This window comes from Rhynchophorus ferrugineus, unplaced genomic scaffold (genome assembly GCF_030347505.1).
Source record: "Rhynchophorus ferrugineus isolate W39M unplaced genomic scaffold, kcgeb_rfMv2 rfM9, whole genome shotgun sequence".
NCBI lineage: Eukaryota > Metazoa > Arthropoda > Insecta > Coleoptera > Curculionidae > Rhynchophorus > Rhynchophorus ferrugineus.
The window spans coordinates 16861115-16881631 of record NW_027472588.1 but is presented as its reverse complement, the minus strand read 5'-3'; the positions used below and the strand labels follow the sequence as shown (position 1 = coordinate 16881631).

The window sequence follows — 20517 nt, the reverse complement described above, 5'->3', positions numbered from 1 at the left end:
AAACGCCAACCTATTGCCGTGTTAAAGTCAAAGGTTCTGTTTGAAAGGTCGACAGTCGGTGCGCCACGCTAGTCATTCAAATGGGTCACTGTCATTTACTGATTCATGATGTCGGATATGTGGTGTATCAGAATAAAATGCCGATTTTGGTGCTTTTAAAACGGGTCTTTCGCGTAAATGTATATTGTTTTCCGTATTTCGGTATTGTTCGAGGACGACAGTTTACTGTTTTCTGTGATTTGGATTTACTATCATACCATTACTCTCATTACGCGAGTATTGCGTAGATAGTTTTAACTGATTCACTTAATGTTTTAATTGTTTCTTAACTATTATTTAACAGGCGTTTTAATAATTATTTAGATTTTATTTTACTAATAATTGTTAATATTTAATGAAAATGTATTTGCTTCGTTAATTCTTAAAACTAGTAGATTTGTTTTATTTACAAACATTAAATTAATTAACTGACTAAATTATAAAAAAAACTTATACAACAAGGAATCTAGATTGAATATTATAGATATAAACATCTTTGAACGTGTCAGATTTCACATATATTCTCATATCCCATTTGAAAGAAGTTTAGCCATTCATAAATCAAGTGTTTCCAGTCGTATACATGTGTAAAAGGAGAGAAACTGACACAGAATGACTGAAAATGCCAATTCGAAATGTAGTCAATCCTTCAACAGCAAAAAGTGATAGTTTAATCCAGGAAATTCAGGACCATAAAGTCTTCAAAATGGAATGAATCTGTATTCTCCATATGTTAACCAAAGTAAATTAAACAAACTGAACGACGTATTGTTGAAAGAATAAACAGCAATAATGAATAACAGATGGAAGCATCCTTTTGTATGACAACGCTCGGCTATACGCTACAAGAGTTATCAACGATAACACTGTTGCAGCTCAAATGTACCTGGCATACTCACCAGACATAGGCTCTCCTGATTGGCACTTTGTTCCTATCCATGCAGCATGACTTGGCCAGCACCCTGGTCCGAAAAGCTGAAGAAGTTCATAGCTAAGTCAATGGTATGATCTCTGTCAAACTACCATCGTTGTTTCGACGCGGTATCGCTATATTAACAGAAATATGAATAATAATGAAAGAAATGGCACTTAACTTTACTTACTTGACACTTCATTCTTTAAATCGCTTCTTATTAATTATTCTTTAATATGAAATTTAGTATTTCTTTTGATGTTATTTTACTATTAATTATTAATATTTAATGAAAATTTATTTGCTATTGAATATTTAAAACATTAGATTTGGCTTCTATTGAAATTAAATTAATCAATTAACAAGTTGAGTGTGAATGGATTAAGAATGGTGAAGTATATGTCTTCATGCAATACATGTTTTTTTTTCGTATGAAAAAAGACAGAGGAGACGATAATCTAACACAGTTAACAAAAAAAACTCCAGGTCCAACCAATAAATTGTAAGAATATAAATCGAAAACCCAAATCGGCTAAACCCATCATAAGAATTTTTATATTGCTCTAACAGGTCAACTGAAAAGTCCCCGGCCAAAATTAGTTTTTTTTTATTCAACATAATTCGCTTCGAGGGAATTCGCTAATTCTGATTGTAGCAACCGTCCAACTTTTCGATACCATTTTTGTAGTACGATTTGTCCTTTGCTTCAAAATAGGGCTCAGTCTCGTCGATTACCATTTCATTCGACGAAGATTTCTTCCCAGCGAGCATTTCTTTGAGATCTGAGAACAGCAAATAATCGCTAGGGGGCAGATCTGGAGAATACGATGGATGAGGAAGCAATTCGAAGCCCAATTCGTGAATGATATTATGTACGATTCGAATATGATGTACACGTTCAATTGATATCTTTAGAGTGTCTGCTATTTCATTCAATTTCAATTTACGGCCATTCAAAATTATTTCGTGGATTTCTTTAATGTTTTCATCGGTAACAACCTCTTTTGGGCATCCACTGCATTCACCATCTTCGATGCTTATTTCACCACGTCTAAACTTAGCATACCAGTCCTTGATAGTTGACTTTCCTGGGACAGTGTCCGGAAACTCGGCATCAAGCTAAATTTTTGCTTCAACTGTAATTTTTCCCTTCAAAAAGCAATATTTTATCAACACGCAAAATTGTGAATGGAGGTAAAACGAAATGAAACAGTAGTGTTTACATTGTGTGACCGTTATTTATTGAAGTAATATAAAAATGTGGAAAATACAAGATAGATAATACGGATGGCAGCGGTTTTACCTGGTGACGAGGCTTGGACGGTCGATGGTGGCATGTCTAAACTGAACAGTGGTCAGATACTGAATGATTGGAAACCCTTCAATAACATCCCAGGTAAACGTCTCGGATTTGCCATCTATTCGTTATCGGGTTCTAGCTGGCGCTGCTGGCACCCCGTCCGCGTTCAGCATCAATTCGAACTACTGAGTTTGAGGTGGGCATTGAATTAAACACAGTCATTATGCTATCAGAAATGCGTCAAAGTGGTTTTGATGTGACTAGTTACAAAGCTCTATCACATCATATGACAAATATACATTGAAACATTTACACTATTAGCCTTGGTAAATGGAAAATTGGTTCATGAAAGATGAGTATATTTTCAAATAACTTCTAGATAATATGCTTTTCCTAGAATGAGTTTCAAATCTGACAAAAACAATAGAACTCTGAATTAATTTTCATACATAAACTATCATAATTAATCATAGTTTCATAATTCGTAGTCCTTCTAGTAAGGTTTAAGAAAAATACAGAAAACCGAAAGCATCTCACGAATATTAGCAACAAAATCCCAAATTAATTTTAATAAAAAAGTAATCGTCATCGCATTCAAGATAATGAAATAGAAACAATCCATTAACTATCACGGACTGGGGATGCTAGATATCTTTACATCTTAAACTAAAACATTTAATATGTTAAATAAACACAGTATAATATTAAAAAGGAACAACTAATACACGTTAAATAAAACGAATGTTATTTAAAGTATAATATATACGATTTAAGCATTTGCTTTCTAAAAAAGACATCTGTTGAGCAAATATTGGTTAAAATAATAAAATAACAACAATCGAATTATTAACAGTTATCAATTTCTCTAGAGGAAAGATGCTCATTATTAAGTATATAAATAAGTCTATCCCGCTTAAGTCCTAGTGGAACCTAGTGGAAATTTATAAATCAATGATGATGTGAAAAATTCAAGCCAAACCAAATAATTAAGGAATGATAGTCAATCGATTCACACTTGGATATTGTCAATTCAATCACGGTAATCTAATGAACATAGATAGTCCACCGGACTGTGAGTTTTGTTCATATATTGTAAGAACATACCATCTTCTCAACAAGTATTCCCACTTTACCGCAATTAAGTTCAACTGTGGTTTGGCAGATCATATAATAAAATTACCCTTACCAGAGACAATATGGACATATTACTGGTATTCCTCAAGGAAATAAATTATAAACATAAAATTTGACACTTTCCTGATCACTTATTAATCTACATTGCTTAGTACCAAATTTGGCTTAGTGTTCGCTGTGTTGATACCAGCACCGTATCTCATATATTTCCTCTTGATACCTGCTATAAGACCTCCGTAATCCCCAGGATATTAAGTCAATTTTTCCAGTCCATTTTTATGTTTTTGTTTCATTTATATGTTTAAACCTAGTGTATATTTTTTAATATTTTTAATATATTCTATTTTATATAACTCTAGATAATTTATTACTTAGATTAATTGCTATAAATTGAAATTGATATATTTGAATCAGCATCATTCAACTCTAAGGTAGTGCTAGTAAGTCGAATATATACAGCATATTGTCAAGTAACAGCATGATATATAATATAAATGCATATGTTGGCACATAATATAAATGCAGAAATATTTGGGGAAATCGTTACACCCTACGAATTCACAAAACATTGCCCCTTCCACTTATTCTGGTAAATATTTCATCACTTAAAGAGCAGTAATTTCCTTCTCAATTCCTGGATATACTGAATAATTTTTTCAATACGAATACGAAAAATAGGAAAAAGCACTTAGATAACAAGATATTCTAAGTTTCTCATTGATTATATTTCAGTGATAAGAATAATAAAAAAATGTTAGTGGACATATTGTCCACAGACCTAGCAAACCTGCAGAACAAGTCGAATCTTACAGGCCTATTCCGCTGCAACCTGCAATATCAAAGATATTTGAGAAACTAATATTTAAACGTGTTAAAAATTTTGTAATAATACCAGATTTCCAGTTTGGTTTTCGAAATCACCATTCAACAATCGATCAAGGGCACAAAGTAACTGCGGCTATTGAAAAAGCGTTTGAAGAACAGAAATACTGCCCTGCAATAATCCTGGATGTCTCACAAGCTCTTGATTGGGTTTGGCATTTGGGATTAATCTGTAAGATGAGCAAATTGTTACCGCGTAACCATTGTCAATTGCTGGAGTCATATCTTTTCGGAAGAAAATTTAGAGTATCGCACGAAATGGTGTTCTAGACATTTAAAACTATTTCAGCTGGAGTTCCACAAGGTAGCGTCTTAGGATCTCTCCTATATCTGCTCTACACTGCTGACATTCCAACAACAAAAGAAACGTGTGCCTAGGGCAGTAGAAAAAGTACAAGTGGCAGTCAACAAAATCTACAAATGGGCGAAAGATTGGAAAATTCAACTTAATAGCTCCAAATCTATCTACGCTAATTTTGCATTGCGGCGAAATAATAAAAACTTAGTTATATCACTCAATGGATGCCCGATTCCTCAAGCAAAATCAGCTAAATACCTTGGAATCCATCTTAACGGTAGATTAAATTGCAAACATCATGTTACACAAAAAGCAAAACACATTGGAATCAAAATAAAACAACTATACTGGTTAGTCGGAAGATATTCTCAGCTTGATCTAAAATCAAAGAGGTTGATTTATAAGACAATAATAAAGCCAATTTGGACCTATGGGTGCAAATATGGGGTTGCACTAAAAATTCAAATTAACTAGTCACCCAACGCTATCAAAACAAGGTTCTTCGATTGATTACCAATGCCTATCGCTACGTAACCAACGAAGAACTGCACGATAACCTGGAAATGAAATGGATTTGCGAAGTTATCCAAGATTTCGCCTTGATACATGAAAGAAGATTACTAAATCATACTAACGTAACTAACGTCGAAGCATTACAACTGCTGGACAGCGCGCAGGATGTCAGGAGATTAAAGCGAATCAAACCATACGAACTTATATAAAGTGTATACCTTTAGTGTAAACTATAGTTGTAAGTTATTATAATTTTATAATTGAGGAATACATATTGATGTATTTTCTCGCACTCGTCTTGCTTGTGAATTAGTCCAAGTACAAATGAAATATAGTAATGAATTAATATAAATAAGATTGTACTAAGCGTATATATTCATAATTATATTTCTTCATATATATTTTCTTATATATATTATATATTTAATATTTAAGCGTATATTTTCTTCATAATCCTTGAATTGACTGGAAGATTATGTCAACGTGGATACCTTCCTGAAAATATGAAAAAGCACTTATATAACAGGCTCTTATATTCTTATATTCTTAGTTAGTTCGTCTTTGATTATACATCATTCAACTGTTACCCAAAACAAAATATTACCTTTAATTACCAATTTTATCGCCGCATAACCAATGAAAAGCTGTATGATTACTTCGAAATCAAATGGATATATGGATTATTATATAAATCACGGCAACGTGGAAGCAATACAGCTACTGGACAACACGTAGAAGATCAAAACATTGAAGCGAACCTAGCCACACGAACACGAACTTGCATACGTGTATTAATAACTTTAGCTTGGGTAGTACAATTTTATTTTAATTTGGTAAATACATATTAATGTATTAATTCCACATTCGCCTTGCTTGTCTATTGATGCAAGTACTACAGAACAGTGGTAATAAATTCATTTGTAAATTAATAATATACTAACTAAACTCTAAGATAGTGCTAGTAAGTCGTATGTACCCATCTTTCCATAATGTGCATATTGTCGGACAACAGTACGATACACGACATATTGGTAATAATATAATTGTATTAATATAATTACTTCATTAAAATAAAATCGCAGAACATATTTATTACGACCGTCAGACAATGAAACAATAACGACCAAAACTAACAACGGCAGAATGAGACGACGACAATAATAATAACAATAATAATAATAATGAGGAATTCTCCAAATGTCTAGTTGTTCTTCTTCGTTTGGGAAGCGAGCCGAAGCAAGTGCGGAACCGTCGCCGTGGAGTGTGGTACCGCAACAGAAACTGGGCGAGTAGGTCAGTGGGTCGGCTCGCCATGCAGATGTCCAACCCCAACCGGCTACGGAGACGGTAGCTTGATACAAGCGTAGAAAAGCAGCGTGATTGCGTGAGTCTCGTCACACCCATCCATCTTCGATATTTCTTCTTCACATGACTTTTTTTATGTCACTGTTACTGCTAGCTTTTTGTAATAGAAGCGCTATACAACCATATTCATAATATAAAACTAACAACGTGTTTTTAAAATAAGTTTTATTTAAAATTACTACTGAAAAAGAACTTAGAAAAGCGATTAAAACATTAATACACAAAACATAGAAAGATAAGGTGTGGCAAAAGTCCCGCTACCATTTTGATACTACCAAAGGTATGATAGGTAAGTTTGGTTTTCATGAAAAGTTTATATGGTTTTTTTTTCGTTATGATTGAAAAATTATATCGGCTAAATGGTGACCGCGATTCACTATGCTACTTTCGGCTCTTTTTAAGGCATTTTTCATGACATCCTGCTACATCTGAGGCTGAATGTCTTCAATTTCGTGACGAATATTGTCTTTAAGATGTTGAATTGTTTGAGGCTTATTCACATCAACTTCTGATTTTAAAAAACCCATAAGAAAAATTCCGGTGCTGTTAAATCCGGAGATCTAGCTGGCCATGCTAAACCGCCACTTCACGAAATTAATCTTAGTGGAAAATCGTCATTCAATAATTGAATTGTTGAACGAGATGTGTGTGCTGCGGCCTCATCTTGCTGAAACCACATGTCCTCTAGTCCTTGCTCTTCCATTTCAGTCACTGGAAAATTTCGAATCATGTCTTGGTACCGTTCAGCAGTAAAAGTAAAAGTAACTGCAACGCCTTGGTTTTAGTGGATGCAATGATGATGATGTTTCATGAATTAATTGAGGATTCTGTCTAATTCTGAAATTCGCATGTAAACGATAAATTGTGGTTTTGTGAGGCACTGAACGATTAGAATATTTTTGGCGCATTTTCCGCTGAGTGGCAATAATGCAACAATTATTTTCACTAAATATTGTCACTATTTTTGCTCGTTCTTGTGGCGTATATTTATCCATAATAAAGTTTGGACGTCACACAACACAATAGTTAAAACAAAACTAAGCTAAACGTCAAATAATCAAACTGGTAGCGGGACTTTCGCCCCACCTGTTATAGAATGGGAATCTAAATGTTTTGTGCGTCCAAATCACTAGAAGGCAAAACTATTACAGATTCTCTCGATTTGAAATTTGTGACATCTTTGACAGGTTATATTTATTTATTTTTTTATTTATATGTATAATTTTTAGGAAATTTCTTCTTATGACGTTAATCTTGTAGCATTTAAGGTAAGGTTGTTTATTTGAAAAATGTAAATATTGAAATTAAATTATTTTCTAAAGGTTTTTAAAAGTAAATAGAAACCCTCTTATGATCTCCTGCATAACATTTTCAAACAGGAAGGTTTCAGGTCGACCAGGTCATTATGGCCCCAATTATGGAATACCATTGTCTAGCCAAGATGCAATTCATAATTGTAATTTTAATAGCAAGTCTTTCATTAAAATCTACATCGATAACAGAAATGAAATACATAAGAGGAGTATGTTCACAAATTATCTCCCTTGACCAATAGAAAAGGAAAATATGACTACAAGTTAAATATTAAAATCAGAAGTAGCACAGCTCAAAAATAATTGGAAGTAAGTCTGTCTATTCTCTGCATTAAAATCAGTTTTAACTTCAGAAATAAGACATCTCAGTAAGTCACGAGTCTGACCTATAGATGGCGCCACCTTCTAATGTTCTACTCATCTAACCTAATAGTCCTAACCTTCAAATGACATGTCACAGTTTCATGTAAGGTTTAGATTTTAAAATTTCAATGATTTCCTAATAAAAAACAAAACAACTTTAAATGGTCAAACTGAACGAATTGTGGTCGTTGTTGTCCATGTCCATGTCGGACCTCTGGCTGTTTTTAAACGTCAAAATAATGTAACACAAAAAGGAGCACGAAGAGAAAATTAATTACGAATTCATAGAAACATATCTGGGCTATATTGTTAATGTACATGTGAAGTCACATGTGATCGTGTGTTTTGATAAAGTTACTGCAAAATACAAACAATTGAGAGGTATAATTCAAGGAATAACAACGGCCATTTTGGGTTTGTCTTGGCAGTGGCAAGAGTTTTCTTTTGTTGAATACATAAGTGTGTATCAAAGGAAGTGAGTCATTGAAAACTCCAGAAAAGTGTTAAAATAAATTCTTATTTTCCAGCTGGTATAAAATTGATAGAAATGGGAACATATGTAGAAATTAAAATTACTTGTGTAAAATATGCCTGTTAAAATCAGATACGTAGTTAGTACTATATATAAGTGTCAGTCAAGAGTAAAACCATGTTATTGTCTATATAGATCATTCATTAGTTCGTTTATATAGAGTTTGCAACTATTTAGATAGGTGTATTAAATAATGCTATTTGTAATCTCAGAATATCAATTAATAACCTAAATAACCATTGAAATATAACAAAATTTTAACATTATATTTATATTATATTGTTCAAGTATACGTATAATTTGCAAGAAATGGCACCGTCGCAAATTTATATCTTTGTGTACATGCCATAATTCTACAGAATTAGACTCTTGTCAAAATAACATCGTGGGGCATCGACGATGACTCGCAACACTTTATTCTGGAACCTCTGGAGGATATCTATATTACATTTGCTAGTAGTACCCCATAGTCCAATACCATAAGTACAGATGGGCCTAAGTATTGACTTATACCGCAAAACTTTGTTATCTAATGATATTTTTAGATTTACGCACTATCAGCCAATACATTTGGTTGCGTTTAAGCCCAAGCTGTTTGCGTTTTGTCACTATATGTTTTTTCCATGTCGATCAAAATACATTCCCAGATATTTAACGTTGTCTGTTTGCGGAAGTATGTCATGATTATTCAATTTTACTGAGGGACATGTTCTTCTACAAAGGGTGAATGTCACATGGGTAGATTCTGAGTCATTTGCTTTCATGCGCCACGTTTTCAACCACAATTCGACTTTGTTAAGATGAACTTGGAGGTTTCTTGTGACTGATATTGGATCCTCATGTGATGATAAAATCACTGTATCATCAATGTATGTTGCATCTGTAGTGTTTCTTGAGGTCGGTAGGTCAGCTGTATATAAAAGATATAACAATGGGCTAAAATATATTGGGTGTAGATCATCATATTTACCTTATCTTTAGTAGTACTGCTACTCCTATTACCCCCAGGTATTATTTCATGTTTTTGTAACTTGTCCTTAAGACATGAATAGCAAGATTTTGAACTATTTGCCTGTCATTTGTTGTAATACTTTGATTGAAACTCATCCCTTTTAATCGTGATGCAATAATAGTAAAATTCCTCAAATTATAATCCTGCAGCCGATCTAAACTGATTCATACAAACATTAAATTAGTTAGAAGGTTTTCGTAGTAACAATTGTTAACCTGAATTGACAGATAAATTATTATCATTAACACAAAATTCCCATTTTTCTTTCAATTGAAAATACAACAAATTTAAATAATTGTAATTTCACGATCACAATATCAAGTTACCAGCTGCTCCGAAATTTGGTAAACTCAAGCTATTTCCTAGATTTTTTAAAAATGTTTAAAAAATACAAAATAATAATATAATATTCATCAATAAAATTATCGTTCTAAAGTAATTTACTTTCTAAAAAAATATAGGTTAAACATAAACTGATTAAAATAACAAAAACCAAATTATTGACGATTAATGCATTAAATCTAAAAATAAAACTAACCTATTTAGAAAGCTATGTATCATCAAAACAATTTAGAATATTTTATTTAAATGTATATTAATATAACTTATATAACTGGTGTTTGTTTGTTTACAGCAACAAAACAAAACAGCTGTATAAAAATAAAAGAAAGTATTGTAGAAAACATCGATAAAATATGTCTACTCTGCTGGCTATAAACCCCATTTGTACCAGTATTTTAATGGTGGACGTATGCAGGCCCTATCTGAGTCCCATATTCATATTATCTAAATTGAAATACATCGTACACTGAATAGCGAAGGGGTCTATTCACCTTTTTTAATCAAGCTGAATAATGAGACTAGCACTAACTTTCTTCTTTTTTTTATGCGGTTTAAATAGAACACTAACTTTGACCCTGGATGATGCGCACGCTAGTTATAACTACATAAAATTAAGAAATCATATCCGACAAATTTTATGTTACAACTTAAACAATGTTCAAATTTAATAGTTTTGTTTATTAAATAAATGCTAAATTGGTATACCAAACACCGCTTCTTAATCTCTTTTAGCGTTACATCTAAATATTAACCGCATGTTCTGGTATATAATTGATGTAAATAAGCGATTCTAATCAGTTACTTATTAAACCATGTAATACTTGCCAATGCGGACATAACTGTGTCAAAAGAATCGTTAACAGGCACAGAACAAAAATGGAGACAACGTAGAAAATGCAAGTTTGACCCACTTGTCTAATTCTGCTTATTTATACAGATTTGGCGATCGCCAATGGAAATATTATTTTCATTAGTTTCTAAAAGCGAATTTATTGCATGTTCTTCTATGATATATAAGACAAATTTGCTAACAAAGAGCAAAAATGATGCCTTCAAATGACAGCTAAATACTAAATCAGTGTTTGAAAAATTTATTTGATCGATCTTATCCAAATGTTTGTGAAAACTATAAATGAATATGTTAAATTATTTATATTAATGCCGCAAGCACATAATTTCATATATCTAATACTTAAGTATTTAAGTTCAATAGCAGTTAAATCAATTACCTTATAACATATTATATTAAGGGCATATGTTTATTTCAATCAGTGTAACCTATTGGTGATAATGCTAAGCATATCTGTAGACAAATGTTAAACAACATAACTGTTAGATTCGATTGTTTCGACATTTGTCTACATAACTATAGTATATCCAAGATAGCAGTGAACTCACGCATAGAGTATACATAGAGATTTTACTTATAAAGGCAAAACCGAGAAAATGTTTTTAGTGATCCGTTCAATGCTGGCTCTGAAATAACTTTTTTGATTGCCATTTTTGTGTGTATGAGATAAAGTACGATCAGCATTTTGTGTCTTATAATCAGTATTATTTCATTATTATGTATCCTCATTCATTGTGTATCCATTGATTTTACCTGGTACGTATATAATTATTATATAAAGCATTTGTGTTCATATATATTATTAATTACAAGAATACAACAGAAGAAAACATAAAAATATTACCCGCACTTTAAAACCAAAATATGTCCAAATTGGGCCATGGTAAAATTACATTGAAGGTAAATGTAATTATACTACATGAAAAGTTTTTATTACTCTTTAAAAAGTTGCTTGTAAAGTGCCAATTTAAAACATAATTATTTTGAAGGGGTTCATTTACTTAAAACAAATGTATATTGGCTAAGATACTTATAATTAATATTTTGACTTAAGGTTAAGGAGCCTTAGAAAACATTTTCAACAAGGATGTTAATAAAATACATTAATACAAAATAATATAATACAATTTGTAGACCAACAAGATGAGCTTAATCTTATAGATAAGAGATTATCATGCTTGTTTTATTATGTTGTTAATAGATGCTTAAGCTATCTTACCAAAAAGTTTCTTCTTTCTCCTCCTCTAAGTCTTTCTCTTTACGATTTAACTGCTTTAATTATCCATTCCATAATTTTCACAGTAACATTGAAATAATAATCAAAATTAATTCAATACATTTTTGTGTTGAACAAATTAGTAAAATATTAACAGACACAGACCTTCAGCTGTGCCGCTCTGATTTCAGTATGAGGGAACAAAAAATAGAAACTTTAACATAATACATCTTATTAGAATCGATAGCACTGAAAAAATATGAAAAAGGGAAAAAGATCTATAAACAATTTTGTTTATATTTTCCACAACATATGCTGTTTTCAATTAGATTGAAGCCATTTTTATATGAACATACATATATTTTGTATCATTACATATTTATATTTCATTATTGTTTATTTATATATATTATATATATTCATTATAGATTTTGATTTGATAGATCAGATTTTGTATAAAATTGGTATTTATATAGAATTTTATATTAATAAATGGTACTGAAAAATTGCCTTTTGGTTTTATTTGAAATTAAATTGGTCGGTAAATTGTGACGTCTGATGTTAGTCACGTGATGCAAATGAAATCGTCGACTAACGAAATGCTCTCCTAATAAAATATTTTCATTGCAATTGCCTGTAATAGTAATTTAAACTAACCAATGAAATTCAGCGCCTTCCTGCTGAGACCACGCAAAACAATGCTGAAATTATTTGTATTAAGTTAACACTCTATGAACTCACGTCATCTCATTGTATAACGTCAAAACGTCGCAATATTACCACACTTTGAAATTTAAATTATTTTAACTTAAAACTAAAATAAATTTAATAAAAATATAATAATATAATATAATAAAAATATAGTAATATAATATAATAAAAATACAATTAAATAGTTATAAATATGTTTGAAGGTCTCCTTTTTACCGAGGAGGGTTTATCTGGATTGGACCTACAATTTAATGTGGGCTCCGAACCACGGTCCTCTGTATTAAACCTACAGCCTGACGAGTGACCAACTTAGAAATCATTTCAGAAAACCTCAGGTCTTGCCCAACCTGGTTACTGGCGTGATTGGGATCATGATCCTTGTTTTTTGCACTCTCGCCTAAGGACAATCACAAATGTTAATCACAAACATAAATTTACGACCATTCCCCAGCAGGATTCGAACCCGCGACTATCGCAACAGTAGGAGTACCGTCCTGTCGCCTTTACCACTGCGCCAACCAAGCCGGCAGTTACAAATATTAAGCATCGTTTTCAAATTTATTAAAACAAACAAAGCCTCAAAACAACATTAGCCAATTTATAACCTCTTTATCATCACTGATGTTCTGAAGAATTTTGCAGACATTTCACAACCAAACGGCTTTTGCGGGCTAATTTGGTTACATGTTCGACAGAATTGTACCTCTCTTTAACTGGTATAAAATGAGTTATTGTTTGAGTTACCTATGCAACACTTTTAGAAACTTATGGTAGTTCGGCTCCATCATATCTAAATTGCCGACTTTCATAGAACATTGCAATCAATATCGACACCTAAATGAAATATCGATGGACATAAAGCTCAGCACATAGTGGGAACTACAAGGTTTAGTGTATTATGAGCTGCTAAAACCGAACAAATTGAAAGACGTATTGTAGCAAAAGGACCAGGAGTAAAGAATAATAGACGCATCAGATCCTGTGGCTTCAGATTTATACCCGTTCAAACCGATGCAACAGTTTTGTTTGGCTGGCATAGGGTTTCTACATATTGAAAAAATACAATGTTAATATGTAATTTTGGTTCGCATTTGAAATATAAATGGGTGTTGTTTTATGTACTTCAATCTAAAGTTTAAGTGATTCCGCAAGACATAAAAATTACAAGAAAGTTTTATCTAATAGTATCTAACATGAAATCGTTAACATTTAAAATATTGTAATACTACGTACTATGCAATTTTAAACAATGCACATGATCTAGTTTAATATCTGATATAAATGCAAAGTAAATAAATCAATAATTAACAGCTACCGAAGTATTCTTTTTAACCGCATGGTAAAGCAAAGCATTCATGATTGCGGTTCCATCTCATTCATCAAAGTAATATACGGCTGCAAAAAAATATATTTAGTAGAGCATGCAAAGAAAAGAGAAAGTTATCGTTCTAGGTATCTAAGTTGTGTTAAGAACTAGATGTGGATATTTATAGTGTTGTAAAGGATTAAATATGATGTACATATAGATTATTCTTTCTGTTGCTTCTCTTTGCTATATTTTAAGACATCTGGAATTGCCTAGTTTGAGCTATCTTTTATTAGATGATTGTTACTTGACAACCCTGTCTATGGACATTACTTTGGAGAATAATTTGCTATATCATAAGTAGTTCTTCCTTACATATATAGATATGTACACATAAACATAGTTTCTAATATCTCTATTTTGTTTTAACTGTTGGACTATTTTAAGGTGTTGGCGTTATTGGTAAAGAGATTAATTTGGAACATAATATTTATAGGCCGTATTTTGGATTAGAACTAAAATAACAAAGAAATAAAAATAAAAAGGGATAAAATCCTATAAATAGAAGACATTTTCTTTGGTAGAGTATTTTTCATCAATTTTCCAGCTTCCATGTTTCGGTAATAAATAAAAATGAAACTTACAATAAATTTAAATAAATTATTGGTTAGAAAAAACATTGAAATGTATGGTTCCGTTGAAAGATAATTTTTATTTTACAGTATTTTGGTTTAGTATTATATATTACAAAAAAATGAAACAAAATAAATACTTACTCTTTCTGTCATCTAGAACAGTTTACACCGGGTTTCGAACCAGTATCAACATCACTAAGCCGATTGCGCTTAAAACCACCTCAGAAAATACAGGCCACATGGTTACTGTTTATCCGATTTTGCGTATAATATATGTATTTATATGTACAATCCCAATTACATCTATATCCTGAATCCGGAGAATTCGAAGCGCTGATTATAGCAGTCGTAAAAAACTTTTTAAAAATCTTTTACCTTCACCAGTCCAGATTCCAGATTCGTAACGTTTTTTAAAGTTGAAATACAACACAAATAAGTGAAATTTAACGTAATATTGAGCAAGTTACAGTAAACTAACATGTTAGACACAAGTTAAGACTATCCCAAAAAATTATCTTACAATATAATTTGTTATATTTAAATTTGTTTTTGAATTTTATGAGCAATCTGACCTAAATTATTTTTATTCAAACAATTATTAACAATATTGTTTATAATGTTGATAAATATTTTATATCTTATACTTATTTATAACCATATAAGAAATCAAATTAATTACTCATAAATAAAACATTCAACATACATAAATTTAACTTTAATAAAAAATAGTCTTATTATATATAAGTATCGTGAAATACTACATTTCCATATATTTATTATTAAATAAAGATAAAGGTCATTAAACAGAATCTTATTTAAAACTTATATCTAAACAATCAGCTTACAGTTTACGTAGGTCTAGAACAAATACACTACCATCCGAAGCACTAGCACCAACTTTGTCACCTCTAGAGTTCCAGCATACCTCAAAAATACCACCAGTTCCTTTATAGCTATGTACCAGTTGCCCAGATTGGGTGGACCAAATATGTACACATTTATCAAAACTGCCACTAGCCAAAAATTTTCCATCTGGACTAAAGGCTACTGAGTATACTGGTTCCGTATGTTTAGTGAGTGTATGTATGCATGCTCCTCGTTCTACATCCCATAATCTTACTGTAGAATCAAAACTGGCTGAAGCCAAGATAAGATTCATATTTGGGTTTTGAGTTCCTGGTCCAGTTGGGGACCATTTAATAGTATAGATTTCTTTAGAATGGGCTTGTAAATCATGAACACAGTTATCTTGTTTCATAGACCATATTTTTAAAGTCATATCATCTGAACATGAAGCCAGCAAGTTTCCTTGAGGATCCCATTTAATAGCATTAACTTCATTCTAAAAGAAAATGCATTAGAAAACTTTATCTAGAATTGTTTCACAGATATACTGACTGTGTGTCCTTGAAATGATTTAATTGGTTTATCAATAGACAATTTACACACATGAATGCACTGATCTGTTGAACAAGATGCAAAGGAGGTATTAGTTTGCCAATCAACATCTAATGCAGGTGCTGAATGAAAACTGAACTGTTGTGTGCATTGCCCACTGGCAGCATCCCATATTATAGTTGTTTTATCTACCTACAAGTATAAAATATGCAAATAGGATTTACCTATATAAACAAATAAACTTACCCCTGCTGATAATATATAATTGCCCCCTTTGTTCCATTTGAGAGCAAATATAGGGCCTTTGTGCTGTCCTAAAGTTCTTGCAAGAATTCCATCTGTATTCCAAATTCTGGCATAACCATCATAACTACCAGTTGCTAGTAGACTACCATCACACTAGAAAGTATTTCAGTAATTACATGAAACAAATTGTATATGAATAGTCCATACATTCCAGTCCAAAGAGGTTACATCCTTATTACTTGGAACTTCTGTACCACCTTTTTGTATACAGTGCCTCAAAACAAGCTGAGCTCTATACTTAAGACCAACACCATCACTCATATCCCATATTCTGGCAGTACTATCTCCTGACCCACTAGCTAGTAAGTCTCTTGTTGGATTCCATGCACATATAAATACCTCCGATTCATGGCCTCTCAATACTGTAGCTTTAGATGATGGTATTTCAATTGAGGTATCAACTTCCATATTTTCATTCTGAGTTGATGCTACAACTATAAAAACAGATTTGAATAACTTGTGCTTTCAGTTCATGCAAACAAATACAGTACCTTCTTCTCCATTAGCTTCTGTTCCCTCACTTTTAATAGTTTGTTTTTGCTGATTTTGTTGATTCTGTCTAGCTGCCACCACATCTGGCATAACTGCGTCAATAAGACTAAGACTTTCAACTAACCTTTGTTCAGTACCATCTTCCGCTATACTAATTTCAGCTTCAGTATATTGTAAACCTTTTTGCAAAATACTCAATAGCGCAGCCGGTGGTACTAAGGCACCATTTATATTCGTCTGCGATATGTGAGACTCTATGCCGAATGTATAAGCAGAATGCTGGAAACCTAATATAATTTTATAGCAACATGGCTCAAACATTGAAACAATAACATTGCCTTACCAGATTCTTGTAAATACCGATATACAAGGAAATTAACCTCATCACTTGAAAAACTCATTTTCTTAGTTCATTTAATTCATATAGTACCTATAATACAATAATAAACAAATATTAAAAATTTGACTGATAAATTAACAAGCCGTATCTCAACAAGCTGAATTTAATAAAACTGACACGACATAACAGAAGTTCTCTACTAAAATTGATATATGTTCAAATTAATATAAGCTTAATTTACATCCTATTATAAATTACATCCACAAAATATTGGCTTAAAAATAAAAACATTTAAATATATTATACACAAGATATTTTTTAAATTCATCCAGATTATTAAGGAATAATAATTATAGTTCCGAATTAATCATATACTATTTTCAATTCAGAAGATGTACCACAGAATATAGGAAAAGTTTTCTTTTTTTATGAATTTATACATAACCTAAAAATTCCTGGTTTCATTTATTTTATTTGAAAATCAAATAGCATAGTCAAATGGCTAATTCCAAGAGTATAGAAAGTGAACAACAATTTCTCGATTTAAACCCATTTGAAGGATTCAAGATAGATGATACTTCCTTATTATTTGAATTAGAGGGAAGACATCCATGCTCTAAATGCGGAAAATCAAGAAAATTTTTTTGTTATACTTGCTATATTCCAATTTCTCCTTTAGAAGGAAAGTTACCAAAGGTGAAGGTTTGTATAATTCGTTTTACCTTAGAGTTAATTCAACTAAGAACTTATCAGATATTATCTTAGCTTCCTATTAAAATTGATATAATCAAGCATAAACATGAAATTGATGGAAAAAGCACTGCCAGTCATGCAGCTTTGTTAGCCCATGAAGATATAAAAGTCTATACATATCCAGATATTCCAGATTATACAAATGAAAATGTCATTTTAATATTTCCTGCACAGAAGGCTATTAGTGTCAGTCAACTTGTTAATGGTGGGAATGTTGAAAAACTACTAGAATACCAAGAGCAACCACTAGATCAACTTCCAGCTGGTTATAATCGTAGCACCCTAATGAAAACCATTCCCCAAACTAGACAAGAAAGTGGTAGTAGCTGTAATGTTAAGAAATTGTCTATTTCTAAAGCAGTTTTTATTGATAGCACATGGCATCAATGTAAAAGTATTTATAAAGATGAAAAAATCAGGATGTTACCATGTGTAGTTATACAAAATCGAATATCTCAATTCTGGAGGCATCAGAAGGGCAGTCCTAGATGGTATCTGGCTACTGTGGAAGCAATACACCAGTTTATATTAGAGATTCATCTTCACTGTTGGGGTTTAAATCCAAAATATAAGGGTATTGAAAAATGTTTCACTGAAAAAAATTTAAAACAAATCCATTCTTTTTATACTGACAATGAAAATGCATATAATGGACAATATGATAATTTATTATATTTTTTTAAACATATGTATGATGTTATTCATAGTTACTACAAACATGAGGATTTATATGCATATAAAAGAAGGCTTATGTAACAAAAAGTTGTGTTTTATTTCTTTATTCCAAAAAATCTGTGTTACTGTATTAGCATACTTAGTATAGTACCAGTTTCTGAATACAACAATTCATTTAATATAACATGCTAGTAGGTATCTATTTAGTGGTTCCTTTATTTGATATAATCTAAATATGTAAATCAATATTATATTATCTGAATTAATGATTATATAAGAACAAGTAATATACAATTCCCTGCACTTGAAAATTTAAATAATATAATTTCTATATTGACTGATTCTTTCAACTGCTTTCAGTCGACTACTTTTGGTTAATTAGATATATATTTCTGTTTTAATTTAAATTATTTATTGTTTCTTATTTTATGACTACAAGTTAGTAGTTAAGTGTTTTCACTTTCCAGAAGAATTTAAATAAAAACAAAAATATTTTAAGAAATTCTATGTAACGCACAGAATTATTACTGATAGACACTCTTAAAGATTTAAAAATCAATTAAAGTTAATATAATTCAGATTTCTTGTTATTGGTATAAAGACATAGAAAAGCAATTTTATTTTTTTAATATTTATTCTTATATTTATTACAAAAACTAAACAATAATAATGAAAGTAATGAAAATCATAGTTCAGCTTCAAAAAAACCACAAATTATTTTCACTAATTGGACAATCATCAGTAACTAGTGATTACAATGCTAAAGGTCATACAGGCCTTTAGCCTTATTCATGATGTTTTAGGAATTGAAATGTTCTTTCTAACGACAATTTATGTCACGTATTTAAATCAATCAAGTCATATTTAACTTTCTGTCATGTGTCATTTAAATCATGAAATATGGAATTATTAATTGAATAGGAACAGTTTGTGTTTAAAATGAATCGTTTTTAATAATCTATGTTTCTTTTGCCCTTATCGGTATTCATATTTTCATATTATATATTAATAGTTTCTGTTTATTCCAAATTAGTTTTTGATACACACTGAACAATCCTGGAATCAAGTTAACTGCAAATCAACATATGAAAGTTACCGAGAAATTTATTATTTAATTATATTTTACAATTCAATTAATGCTATCAATTTTCGCAAAGCGAATTTACCCTAGAATATTTTTTAATATATATACAGATTTTGATTACATAATATATATAAATTAATAACTATTAAAACCGTTAAAATAATGAAAGTTTTAGAAATACCTAATATTTAGAAATAATAAAAAATTAAATATTTTTCAAAAAGTCAAAGGACAAGATGAATAATTTAATTTAAAATCAGTTATTATATATTTATTTTTTAACGCATCAAATAAATTATTGGTACGCCCCTGAATAAAAATTAAACTTTGAATCAAAATGTTGTAGTTTGTTAAGACGCCACTATAAAAAATTCGTATTTGTTGCTTGTAAGGAGAACCAGTGTGCCATGATTTTTTTCAACCCTATGATTTGCGTACTATGTTGCCGTTATGCATTTTGTATTTGTCATTATTTATAATTAATTTGTTTTAAACGGATTAAGTTTATATTTGTATTATACATAATTGAATATGTTTACACTGCCAGTTATTTCTTTAATACTGGAGCTACTCAGTATATCTGAAATGTTAAAGCAAAATATATTTGATTATGTTGAATTTAAAAATGAAGATCTTTCTGGTTTTGTTGACAACGGTTCAATGTCGAATAGAATCGTGCTTCATAGCTATTCCATTGTGGCTCGATGCCGTCGCTCCATGCAACTACTTTAATTTGTTTTTTTTA

General features: G+C 31.0%; 2 protein-coding genes across 4 annotated transcripts; one reads left to right on the top strand and one right to left on the bottom strand.

Moving 5' to 3' along the window:
• Positions 1–15424: 15424 nt before the first annotated feature.
• Positions 15425–17456, bottom strand: ebi (transducin beta like ebi). The gene is made up of 6 exons (XM_076415246.1): positions 17264–17456; positions 16920–17207; positions 16576–16862; positions 16369–16521; positions 16123–16314; positions 15425–16066 (listed from the first exon to the last, which is right to left on the bottom strand). The coding sequence occupies exons 1-6, from the start codon at positions 17319–17321 to the stop codon at positions 15566–15568; spliced, it is 1479 nt and encodes a 492-aa protein (XP_076271361.1). The 5' UTR covers positions 17322–17456; the 3' UTR covers positions 15425–15565.
• A 234-nt stretch (positions 17457–17690) lies between these two features.
• Positions 17691–18775, top strand: LOC143203112 (tRNA-uridine aminocarboxypropyltransferase 1). Of its 3 annotated transcripts, none has more exons than XM_076415248.1 (3): positions 17691–17962; positions 18026–18332; positions 18375–18775. In XM_076415248.1, the coding sequence occupies exons 1-3, from the start codon at positions 17759–17761 to the stop codon at positions 18767–18769; spliced, it is 906 nt and encodes a 301-aa protein (XP_076271363.1). In that variant the 5' UTR covers positions 17691–17758; the 3' UTR covers positions 18770–18775. The 3 variants fall into 3 exon arrangements, with proteins under 3 accessions (XP_076271363.1, XP_076271364.1, XP_076271362.1); XM_076415249.1 differs by having other exon boundaries at positions 17692–17962; positions 18388–18598; XM_076415247.1 differs by having other exon boundaries at positions 17693–17962; positions 18026–18775.
• The last annotated feature ends 1742 nt before the right edge of the window (positions 18776–20517 follow it).

Coding starts and splice junctions, on each gene's coding strand:
- ebi (XM_076415246.1), bottom strand. CDS start 17,321: ATGAGTTTTTCAAGTGATGAGGTTAATTTCCTTGTATATCGGTATTTA. Junction 17,208..17,263: donor TCGGTATTTACAAGAATCTG/GTAAGGCAATGT, acceptor AAATTATATTAG/GTTTCCAGCATTCTGCTTAT. Junction 16,863..16,919: donor AGAAGCTAATGGAGAAGAAG/GTACTGTATTTG, acceptor CTGTTTTTATAG/TTGTAGCATCAACTCAGAAT.
- LOC143203112 (XM_076415247.1), top strand. CDS start 17,759: ATGGCTAATTCCAAGAGTATAGAAAGTGAACAACAATTTCTCGATTTA. Junction 17,963..18,025: donor GAAAGTTACCAAAGGTGAAG/GTTTGTATAATT, acceptor ATATTATCTTAG/CTTCCTATTAAAATTGATAT.